Source organism: Talpa occidentalis, unplaced genomic scaffold (assembly GCF_014898055.3).
Source record: "Talpa occidentalis isolate TD23 unplaced genomic scaffold, MPIMG_talOcc4v2.1 talOcc4.2, whole genome shotgun sequence".
NCBI classification, from domain to species: domain Eukaryota; kingdom Metazoa; phylum Chordata; class Mammalia; order Eulipotyphla; family Talpidae; genus Talpa; species Talpa occidentalis.
The window spans coordinates 128,418,490-128,430,798 of NW_023602073.1; the positions used below are offsets into that span (position 1 = coordinate 128,418,490).

The following is a 12,309-nucleotide window of genomic DNA, read 5'->3' on the forward strand; positions in this document are numbered from 1 at the left end:
AACATTATTCATAATTACTTTAAAAGATGCCTTTGTTTTTTAACCTCTGGTATCTTAATTATGGGAATCAAACATCCTCAGCATATTCAACGTTGCCCTGTGGATTTATAAAAGATGGAAACAACATTTGCCACAAAAAGGACCTAAGAAGGATTTTTCTAGTCCTCGCCTCCCACTTGCTCCTCTATACATATTGCCACTTACATAATGTGATGCACCTACATGAAAGATGGATGAAGCTCAGAAATCAGTCTGTGCTAGATCAAATATGGAAATAGAAAATTTACACACACATCCATTGTTTTTAAATTTTAATTTCTTTGTTTCAGCAAATTTATGACATCTCTTCTAAATTAAGTCTCCCCCCCCACCTCTTTACCAGGCTAACCCGGAAAGGGTGTTGGTGAAAGGAATCACAGCGATTTCCCGGGTCCCTGCCCTAAGCGCGGAGGATCCTTCTCAAACACTCTTCCATACAGGGCCATCACCAAGACAGGCAAAGGGACTCCGCTGCAGCTCCTCAGACGTCCATCTCCTAAAACCTGACCAAAGAAATCAAAGGATTAAGTTCAGGGCTTGGTTTCCAGCCAAGAGAACTTCTCTGATAAAATCATTCTTTAAAAGCAGCATAAAAAGCACCAAGGGATTCGCTGTGAGAAGACCCATATTTCAGGTATGAGAACACACATGTTTCAGATCTCAAGGTCAGATAGCAGAGGAACTTTGGGTGAAAATGGGGCAAATAAAATATTGCAGGTGGTCATATGAGACAATGCAAAAAAAAAAAAAACGATTTAACTCATGAAGCACTGCCTAATTATACACTATCACTATGATTAGAACTTCTCAAAATAATACACCCACAACATAAATTGCAGATGCATTATTTAATTTATTTAATGTGGACCTTCTGTACCATGCAAACAAAGGGAACATTGTTGCCATGATCCCCGTAATCAATATTACTTTAATTTTTCCATAATAGCACTGCTGCTCTGGATCTCAAAATCTCATTATGTCAAAAAGTGAAACTTCCAACACAGCCTAAGACAATCTAGAACCACAACTTGCCTTCTAGATCATAGCTTCTACATATCATATAAGTATACATATGTAACATGAGCCACTATATTGCAATGTTGTCAAATCGCTTCAAGCATTTTCAATCTGCCAGTCTACACCATCTGTTCAGAGAAATGTACCATCCAGAAAACTGCCTACCTCATAATGTCCCTCAGGGGCAAGCTGACTGCCACTGAGAACCATCTGTGGGAAAACATAACTCGTTCCAAATGTGCCACTGAGGGAGAATTCTTCAAATTTGGTAAAAGCTGACCCCACAGGCTCCCCACAAGTTCTCAGGTCCATGGTTTGACACTTCAATAATGTGCAGACCTAGACAGGAAAAGAAAAAAAGTGGTCTGAAATCTGAGAAATATTTTCTCAGCTAAATGACAAGATTTCAAAGAATAGTGGAAGATTCGTAGTCTGCCTCTTTAGCAGAGTTTTCAATTGCAGATCATGACCCATGCCTGGGTGCCTTCTGAAATCATTCTAAGTGGTCAGGATTCGCTCCTTTTTTCCAATGAGACAAAACAGAACATACAGATTATTAAAAATCAGAGTGCATTGCATATTATCATACCACATCATTTCTAATTCTAATATGAATTATCTCATAATGATAGGGGGAAAGGATGTCCTGTGCAAACTCCATACAGGCTTTGTGGATGCCACCCCCACTCCATCAAGACACTGGGAACTACAAATCCCATGATCCCCAAAGGGAGGTTGCGAGGACTTAAGGGCAGAGTTAAGCAGCCATTTTCTCTGGTTTGGTTTTATAACCAGCCATGTTTAGTGGGGTCTTGCTTTCTTGGCTCGTGCTCTTGGCCAGGCAGGTTTGGTCTTGGGGGGTCATTTGGGATTCTAGGTCAGTGGAATAGGTAGGACACATTTAAGAATTTATCTCCCTCTTTTATTCCTGAGTTGTACATTTCCTCACTACCCTTTCCCTTGTAAATAAACCTTTTGTTAATCTTTTGTGTGTGCCTGCAGTTTAAGTCCCCTTTAAGCGCACAGGTGAGGACCCATAGTCAGGCAACCCATTTTATATGGGGCTTGCCCTGTAACCATAAGATGTTCATTTCAATGAAAATCTCTTCAACTCAGCTACACATTTTCACTGTACTGCATCCCAATGTGAAATAGGTTTTTTATCTGGATTTCAGTTAAACACACTGAGAATGCATAGAAAAGGTACAGCTTTGTAAAATTGAACTTGACCTGCTAAAAACAAAATTGATTCACTTAATATTTTTACCTTGCAACTAAGAGAAGTAATTCAGTTCTTGCTGAGACAGAACAAATAAAGTTTTCTGGGAAGAATTCAGTAATAAGTGTAACAATAGACCAATTAATTGAATCCAACACAATATTTAAAGAAATACAACAAAGACCTAGAAGACAAAGTAATTTAAACATTTCTACCTGTAAATAATATTGGCCTTCTACTGTGTGCAGTCCATCAAAGACACCTAATGCATACACCTCATCTGTTCTCTTCACGGACATCTTATAAGTTAAATGACAACACAGGTCTTTCTGGCAAACTGTGTAATTTCCTGCATTTTGTTTAAGCTCAGTGAAGATGAACTCATCAAAATAAATCATCCCCCGAAAATCTGACTGCTCAGATGTGGGTGGCTTGACACCTCTGGCATAAGCACTCCAGTTAATAGCTGCAGGGTAAGTGGGCTCTCCCCGAGGCCGAGACTTTAATTCTGACAGCAGCAGCTGGCCACTCTCTGTTTCCATGTCATAATGATACACGTTGACCGCCTCTGGTGTATAGATTCCACTCCCTGTGGGTGACAAAGTAACACAAATTTTGTCACAATTTTGCATGGTCACAAACTAATAGAATCATGTCTATGAGAAATGAAATATAAAGTTAGAAAACCATAAATATTTTCAAGAGAGTTAAGGAGATAGTTTATCACATAGGAATAAGCTCCAACCTGGCTCTGTGCCCTCTATGAGATACCATGTGTGCTGAAATTATCGGTGGGCTTGGGTGGCTTACTTTTTTTATTTACCTACTCTTTTTTAGGCAACTTATCAACAAATTAGAAAATTCCCCAAATATGAGTATTATAGCTCTCCACTGATCTAATTTATTTATGCTTAAGATTCTCAAACTGGATCATCAACAAATAACAAAGCAGTGTCGTGCCTATATTACATTGACCACAGATACAATAAAGGATGAACTCTAAAAATCTGATTAAGTCCAAAGTGATTAAGATTTATTTAATCATGTCATAAGATTTTTTTTTAATATTCATTTTTATTTATTTATGCATACAAGAACTGGGGTGTAGGCCAGAGGTGTGGGAGGTGGGGAGTGAGAGAATTCACCAGAGACAGAGTGGGGAGCAGAACAGGCAGACTGACTGAAATACACTGCTGAGGGGAGCTGTGGGCGAGGCAGGAGAGGTCTTCTGTGCCACCTGTGGGTCAGCTCCTTGGCCTGGGGTGGAACCCAGGCTGCAGTGGCTGGTGATAGCCTGATAGCACTGAGATTTTAACCCCTGTGCCATCAGGGAAACCCATCTAAGTAAGATTTTTTTTTTATAAATTAATTTCTTTATTTATACATATTTTATATACAATGGAACAAAGACAGTTTGTTCAATAAATGGTGCTGGGAAAACTGGACCACCACATGCAAAAGAATGAAACTAGAAGGCTTCCCCAGTAGCGCAGCAGGTTGAATGCAGCACTGTGAAGCTGTCTGCAGCCTCTGCAGCGCAGTTTCGATTCCCTGCCAGCCAGGGAGATTCCCACATAGTGTGACAGACCTCTCCCCTTATATTTAAAATGGGAAAATTGGGCCTTCCTGGTGGTGCAAGTGGTTAAGACGCAACCTATGAAAATATCCGCAACCACTGCAGTACAAGTTCGATCCCTGGCCAGGGAGAAACCCACATGGTGCAGCAGACCTCTCCTGCCTTGCCTGCTGCTCCCCTCAGCAGTGTACTTTGGTCCATCTTCCTGTTCTGTTCTCCACTCTGTTTCTAGTGAATCCTCTCACCCTCCCGCACTTCTGGCCTGTACCCCACTTCTTGTATAAATAAATAAATCTTTATTTCACTCCATGCACCAAAATCAACTCAAAATGGATAAAGGAACTGAACATAAGACCTGAAAGTATAAGTAAGATTTATTAACCCAGTTTTACTAAAGGATGTTGGCTGGAAAATCCTTCTTTTTGGCTTTGCATTTTTAATGACACTTGTAAAACTGAGATAACATGTAAAACTAAGATAACATGTAAAACTGAGATAACAATGTTTAAATTTACCTTGTTCTTTACTCACAGGATAATGTTCTTAAGTGATGTTATTCAAGAAATCCACACTATTACTAAATTTGTGACATTAGAGCTAATAAAGGATTCTTTTTTTCTTTTCTTTTTTTTTTTTTTTGTGGGACCCTTGCCAGCGGCCGGGGAGTGAACCAGCGCTGCAGAGACTGCGGGCAGCTTCACAGCCCAGCGCTCAACCGCTGCGCCACCAGAGGAGGCCCAATAAAAGAATCATTTCAAAAAAAAAGTGTGGCAAAAATCAGCGAGATCTTCCTAAGAACATGAGCATTACCTGTCATATGCCAGTTACCTGTCATGTGCATGCTGGTGTTGTGGGTATTTGCAGCGAGCAGGTTCACACCCATGGCCCTGGCCCATGCTGAGTGGAAGGGAACAGCTGAGAGAAGGGGCAGCGTGTTGTACCAGGCCGTGGGGTAGAGAACGCTGTCAACTTGAAATTCATCCACCACCATCACAGCCGGATTGTGAGAAAAAATGTCAAAGCAAGTGAAAATGCCAAACTTCCCAAAGGGAGTGTCAAAAGTCACAAATTCTGAATCCTTGGGGAAATCAAATTGAATTTCAGTTGCAAAGAGATTGTACTGTTAAAAAAGGTGGGGGAGGGAGGTAAAGGGAGGAGATTAGTAAGAAAATTGCCAGAAAGGACCAACACCCATAAAATATTTTTGTCCTTGTATGATGATATGCATATTTAATAGTTACAAACTTGTGTAAATCATACCCAGTATACCATGAGTTTTTTAATTAAGACATTCATCAAAAAACTTGATTTTTCTATAATCAGTGAATGAAATTATACTACAAATGATATTTAAGAGGTCACTTTCTGTCTTAAAATCAGAGGTTTACATTTTGAATTCTACAAATTTCAGATTGCTTTCCTCTGTATTCTTTAAATACCTACAACACTGCCCCTAAGAAGTCCAACACATTAATAAAATAGACTTGGTCATATCTAAGATACTGCTAGGCTTCTATAAGTGAAGAGAAGTAGATTTTAAATGAATTTAGATAATAAAATAACTAAGCCTTGTTAATTAGTAAGCTATTGGTAATTTTTTTCCAAACTGATTATTGCTTCAAGATTCCACTGACCCTGCTTGGAAGTACAGCATGTATTTTACTTGACCCAGGGATGAATTTCTATGCTCTAACAGCACAGCACCCCTCCCCACTTCAAGGAACAGCCCTCACTGCTCCCCTCTCCACTCCACCCGTCATTCTAAAGTGATAAACTCAGTGATTCTATTGGTACTCACTGGAGTGAAAAAATGATGAGGTTTTGCAGGGCTTCTAGGGGGAGAAATGTCTCTTCCTCTAGATTTTGCTGCCCGAGGATGTGAGTTTTGTACTGAACAGCCCCATGGCTTCTAAAAAATAGTTTGCTTGACTAAAAGGTGTAGCAAAGAGCATGGAGAGCTAGAGTATGGACCTCTGAGGGACAGGATGCACCTGAAACTAGACCTACCCTCTTCTATGATCTATTTTTTTCAGGTACATGAGCCAGGAAATTCCCATTTTTTTTTTAAGTCAATTTTATTTGGGTTTTCTATCATTGGAATTTTTTTTTAAAAAGGCCTAATTGAAGGAATAACTAAAGTTTAGTACAAAATATTAACAAATTAGGCCAAAAAACTAATTCTGGTATTAAATCCTGGATAAAATCTAGCATTTCTCTTTCCTCTCGCAGAATATTCACTCTTTATTAGGATAGCATCACATCTGTTTTAATATTCTGCCATATTCTATTTTATGATTAATTCTGACTCAGAAACTTTCTATGAGACTGATGTAAATAAAGTTCCCTTTTCAACTAAAGTATTTTAAATGTATTTAAAATATAAATCTAAGTAATTTTAAAATTCAGGGCCTCCCTGGTGGTGCAAGGGGTTGAGTGCAGTGCTGTGAAGCTGTCCACAGCCTCTGCGTGCGAGTTCCATCCCGGGCCAGGGAGCTACCCACATGGCGCAGCAGACCTCTCCTGACTCACCTGCTGCTCCCCTCAGCAGTGTACGTAGGTCTATCTGCCTATTCTCCTCCCCTCTCTGCCTCTGGTGAATCCTCTCACCTCCCACACCTCTGGCCTGTACCCCAATTCTTGTAATCATAAATAAATAAATCTTTTTAAATAATAATAATAATTTAAAATACATTCATAGCAATACTCTTATCAACATTCAAAGGACAAGTATGGGTACATATCACAAACAAGAAAAATAAAAAGTACCTCAAGTTTAGCCAAGGCACAAGTAATTCTCACCTTATGGTAGCGGGCCACCAGCCTCCCCTCAGAATCAAACACCACATCAGTGTTGTATTGGTAACGGCCATCGGGGGGACACTGAGGGTCACTGGCATTGCACGGCTTTTTGTCTCCAATGTTTGCCACAACATAGATGGAATTGTCCTTAGCCAGGCAGCTGAGTCTTTCTTGCACTGGAGTGTAGCCAAACCTAATTCAATAGATATTGCCTTAAACTTACTCTATTTCAGTGATTTCTAAACTTCCAAAGTGATACTTCATTTGCTTATTACATATAACACAACAGTTCTAAGTTAAGGATGAATCATAAAGATTTTAAAGCTCACAAGCAACATAATCTTCACCCTGATGAAAACTAAACCATTTTAACACATCAGATCCCAAATTGCAGTGTGAACGTGAAGTACAGAAAAGATGACAGTGGAGGATGAGATAGAAGTGAAGTATACTTTCTCTTATAAACAACTCCCAAGAAAGCCAAGGAAGGCCTTGAAATTTAACAAATTCTAACTGGGAGGAACTTTTCTATAATACAAGCCAGTCTTTCTAAGAGGCAGCAAAAAGTTGACCCCATATCCCTTGGTGGCACAGCGGTTGAGCACTGGGCTGCGAAGCTGCCCGCAGCCTCTACAGCACAGGTTCGATCCCCGGCTGCCGGCGAGGGCCCCACATGGCATGCAGACCTCTCCTGCCGCCCGCTGCTCCCCTCAGCAGTGTACTTCGGTCCTTCTGCCTGCTCTGCTCCCAGCTCTGGCTCTGGTGAATTCTCTCACCCTCCCACGCTTCTGACTATACCCAGTGCTGGTATAAATAAATTAATAAAAATCTTAAAAAAAAAAAAAGTTGGCCCCATGTAGGGCATCTTCTATAGAATATAAATGAAACACTATGTACTAGAATTATTTTTAAAAAAGAGGGAGGGAGGGAAGGCAGGCAGAAAGGAAGAAAGGAAGGAAAAACTTCACTCGGCTGGCTCAGTTTTCTTATTTGCCAATGCAATATAATAACTTCCTTTCTTCCTTAGTGAGCTCACATTGGAGTTATCATCCTAAAAATAAGAAGGGATGGAAGTGATGAAATAGATGGAATCCTACTGACTTCACTTATTTCAATGGCTCTAATTTGAAGATGAGTCATATACATATGAACATACACAAAAAGCAGTAAAAAAAAAAAAAAAACAAAGGAAGTTACAGAGAGAGAAGTGACACACTTTTAGCAACCAGAACATCTGTCAAAGAAGTGGATTCACTGGTCTCTGGAATTTTCAAGTGCAACATGGTGCCACAGACACTGAGTCCATTCAGCGAGCAGGCTCAGCGGAAATGGCTGTTTGAATTCCAACCATGCTAGTTAGTTACAGATGTGATATCTTAAGCCTTCCTTGTCTCCCCTTATATTTAAAATGGGAAAATTGGGCCTTCCTGGTGGTGCAAGGGGTTAAGACGCAACCTATGAAGATCTCCACAACCACTGCAGTACATGTTTGATACCTGGCCAGGGAGCAACCCGCATGGCGCAGCAGACCTCTCCTGCCTTGCCTGCTGCTCCTCTCAGCAGTGTACTTCTGTCAATCTGCCTGTTCTGTTCCCCACTCTGTCTCTAGTGAATCCTCTCACCCCCCCACACCTCTGGCCTGTACCCCAGTTCTGGTATTCATAAATAAATAAATCTTAAAAAAAATTAAAAAAATAAAATGGGAAAATTCTCACCTGTTCCATAAATTGAATGAGATAAAGCGCATAGTATACTAGGCACGGTTCCTGGGACCAAATAGTGGCCATTATGGACTGGCCAGAGCTATTAACCAGAAGCTATTAACCAGAAGCTATACCAGGAAATTGATGGCTTTACTGCTTTTAGAGGTCATTTGGGTTCTCTCTGATCTGTACCTCTACATTTGATATTGAGCTTATCTTTGATCTCAGGAAAAATAGGGCAATACTGTCAATATTCATATTCATTATGCTCTATTTTTTGAAAAAATAATTACACTTAACATTTACTATTTTTCCTCATAAGGAAAGTCCAAGGGAGCATAAAATGTCAGCAATCTCAATAATATCTAAATACTCAAGGATATCCACCACTTGGCCCTCTATTCGTCCTTTTAGGAATAAATACTAGCAAGAAACAGTGACTTTCTTTATCAATATTGCCATTAAATTAATTACTGGATTTCTTCTTTTATAACACATAACTGAAAGTTTGCCGTTTGAGTAATGTCTGAAAGACTCAATAATGTTAAACTTTCAGCAGCCATCTACCTTCAGAATTTAATTCATTGGAAACAAATTAGCAGATTTGGGGGCATGTTTCCCTTAGGCAAGTCAGCTTTATCAGCCTAGGTAAACAGTTTATTTTAGTATAAGTCTCATGAATTACTGAAAACAATGAGACCTTCCTGCTTTGGGAAAAACCCTGCAACCAAATAGACATTAAGCCATCATTTCGTGGTTACTGTAAACACAGATTATGCAACACTCAGGGAATATTTTTCCAAAGGTGAAACCTCAGGGTAAGACCTGACTCACATAGCAGAGTTCTTATGTTACAGCGTTGAACTTGACTTTCCAATCAATTTCAGATTTATTAGAGTTTACTGAGCAAGTGCATATGTCTACAAAATTATCAAATGAAATTGCTTTTTAATGCACTGATTTTTCCATTAAAAGAATTACATGTGAGCTATTTTTAAAAGTAAATACACCTAAAGTAATCCATCATAAATCTTTTCTATGTTTTACATAGATTTTCTCTCTAAAAATTATACCTAAATTACAGTTATTAATAATTATTAAAATTTCAAGTTTGGATCCAGGTCCTTCTGTTAAAAAAATATATATATAGTGCTAGTTAACACAGGAGACAGCACAATCATGTACAAATTCTACATATATTGCTTTACTTGATTCTCTTGTCTACTCTGTAAGAAAAGTAGGAGAGGAAATTTTATAATCCCTGTTTTTCAGATTAGAAATATCAAGCATTTAGGTTATTTGCCTCACATCACTCAGGTAGGATGTGGAAGACTATGGTCCTAGAGAGGGTGCTTCCTTTTTCAAGCTCTATGCAATTTCCACTCAATGCAAATAACAGTGGTAGAGCAAAGCTCTTTGGAAACATAAGCTCATTCATTTTTCACCATTTCTACAAAAGAGGTAGGTACTGATGGGTGAACTTGCTTATATTTGGAAACACGCATTAAATATAGATATTAAAACTATTTTACTTTGTCAAAACCCAAGTAAGCACATTCATCATAAAAACTGTGTACATGCACATTATTCATGAAGGAAACCTGTACATTATTACCTCATATTATTTACCAAATAGGGGCGGTGTCAAATAGTATGCATTATGAAGTATTAGAACCATCTAAGTCCATTGCCATGGAGTGTTTGCCAGCAAGAATACAAATTAAGGGCCTCCCCTGGTGGCGCAGCAGTTGAGCGCTGGGCTGCGAAGCTGCCCGCAGACTCTGCAGCACTGGTTCGATCCCTGGCTGCCGGTGAGGGTCCCACATGGCACAACAGACCTCTCCTGCCTCGCCCACTGCTCCCCTCAGCAGTGCATTTTGTCAGTCTGCCTGTTCTGTTCCCCGCTCTGGCTCTGGTGAATTCTCTCACCCTCCTGCACTTCTGACTGTACCCAGTGCTTGTATAAATAAATAAATATTTAAAAAGAAAAAAAAGAATACAAATTAAGTTTACTAAATTTGCCACTGGTATTTTATAGTATTACATTTTTTTGGTTCAAAAATCAAACAGCAATGACATTACCTCTTGGGGTCTCTACAAGGAATCCAGTTCACTTCAGGGTCTGGGATATCCTCCAGATAGGGATAAATTGTCTCCCTTGTGAAAACCCAGCCATAAACACCATCTTCTGGAGTCACAATGATATGCGCACCCTGTTCAAAATAAGTGGGAGCAAAAGAGTTTCTCATAAATTCCAAAAACTTACCCTCACCAAGTTTCAAATCTCCTTTACAAAAACCCAAGCAGTAAAAAAAGGGTTATACCTTCCTGGCTGCCAGTTTAACTGCTTTCTCCAACACATCTATGTTCTTATTCATCAGGAGCAAAGCTTCTTCTTTTGGAACAGGTGTTTCTGTTCTGTTTGGTAGAATCACAGCATGCTCATACACTGCAGCAATAAAAGTCTCCAGTGCACCAACACTCAGGACAAGGAGTGCAAAAATTGCCACAAAATTTGGAAAATATGATGAAATCATGGCTACAACTTTGTGCTCTCTGATAAACTCAGATTTTGTGTGACTGGAAAAAAACTTGTGGTAAAGGCTGCTCTCTAGCAGCTATTTATATTTTCTCAAGAGTATGTTACACAACACAGCACAGAGAAGGGATGTTGTGCAAGAAAATTGTCAGAAGTACATGACTGGATTGACTCAAGTATGCAGGGCTTTTGTTGACACTGTTTACAGCTACATAAACATCTAAAAGTAGAATTAATGAGCCCATAACACACTTACTATTGAGTTTTCTCTTTCCTACCCATGATATCTTTCCATTTATTCAGTATTTCCTTGAATAGGGTCAATAGTAAATGCTTCCTAAGGGACCAGGAAAATGAATAACTATAAGAAAGTGAAAATCAAAATCAACAAAAAACTATGAACCAGAGACACTTTTTGGGGGGTGGGGGGTGGGAGGGGAGGGATTGGGGTCAGAATGGGGGGTTTGCAATTGTATGGGGGAATATAAAAATAAAATTTATTATTTAAAAAAATACTAAATGCTTCTTGAGGTCAGCCATTATAACAATAATTTGTTGAGAATTTAGGTATGTAGCTGTGACAGACACAGAAAAGTGTAAGGCAAGCTCCAATTTTTTTTTTTTTAAGATTTCTTTATTTATGCATACAAGAGCTGGGGTGTAGGCCAGAGGTGTGGGGTTGAAAGGACTCACCAGAGACAGAGTAGGGAGAACACTCAGACTGACTGCTGAGAGGAGCAGTGGGCGAGACAGGAGAGGTCTGCTGCGCTATGTGGGTCACCTCCCTGGCCAGGGATCGAACTCATGCTGTAGTAGCTGCAGATTGCTTCAGAGTGCTGACACTTAACCCCTTACGCCATCAGGGAGTCCTGGCAGTTCCAATTTTAACAGATCTCATCAATGGCAAGGGAGTGCAGATACAGACATGCTAATGATCGGGCTCACGCGTTCATGAACGGTGCTTTCAATTTGGGCATGATAAGAATACATCAACAGAACCTGCAGTTGTTGGTTTGTCTTGGAAAGAATGCCTGCCTCAATCTAAAATAACAGCACTTCATCAGAATGCTTTGTAAAGTATATGTAGATTATAACACGCTCAGTGATGGTGAGTGCCCACGGGCTGGGTTCTTCCCTGGGCCTCTCCAAAACCTGGTGAAGGTGTTAGGGGGAAAGGATGTCCTGAGATAATCTCATACAGGCTTTGTGGACTCCACCCCCACTCCAGACTAAAGCATCTTCCAGTGGGGACCCACAGAAAAGGGTCACAAACAACCGGACAAACCCGGAAGGAAAAGAGCAAAATCAACATCAAGATAAAAGCTGCCATTGTCACCTCCCCACGGGTCTCACCCACATCTGTGTCACCCAGTCCACGACCAAAAGACAAGCGCAGTTTCTTCACGTGTCTCTACGC

General features: G+C 39.9%; 1 protein-coding gene across 1 annotated transcript; it reads right to left on the reverse strand.

Moving 5' to 3' along the window:
* Nucleotides 1-295: 295 nt before the first annotated feature.
* On the reverse strand, nucleotides 296-10,932 carry LOC119253455 (vascular non-inflammatory molecule 3-like). The gene is made up of 7 exons (XM_037520991.2): nucleotides 10,678-10,932; nucleotides 10,436-10,566; nucleotides 6,651-6,843; nucleotides 4,680-4,971; nucleotides 2,491-2,864; nucleotides 1,222-1,395; nucleotides 296-542 (listed from the first exon to the last, which is right to left on the reverse strand). Exons 1-7 carry the CDS (start codon nucleotides 10,888-10,890, stop codon nucleotides 414-416), a joined length of 1,506 nt encoding a protein of 501 aa, XP_037376888.1. The 5' UTR covers nucleotides 10,891-10,932; the 3' UTR covers nucleotides 296-413.
* Between the last annotated feature and the right edge of the window lie 1,377 nt (nucleotides 10,933-12,309).

Excerpts from the sequence above, each read along its gene's own strand:
- LOC119253455 (XM_037520991.2), bottom strand. The coding sequence starts at position 10,890 with ATGATTTCATCATATTTTCCAAATTTTGTGGCAATTTTTGCACTCCTT. Across the intron at positions 2,865-4,679 it reads CACCAGCATGCACATGACAG|GGAGTGGAATCTATACACCA; the intron begins GTAACTGGCATA and ends TGTCACCCACAG. Across the intron at positions 543-1,221 it reads CCCCTGAGGGACATTATGAG|GTTTTAGGAGATGGACGTCT; the intron begins GTAGGCAGTTTT and ends TTCTTTGGTCAG.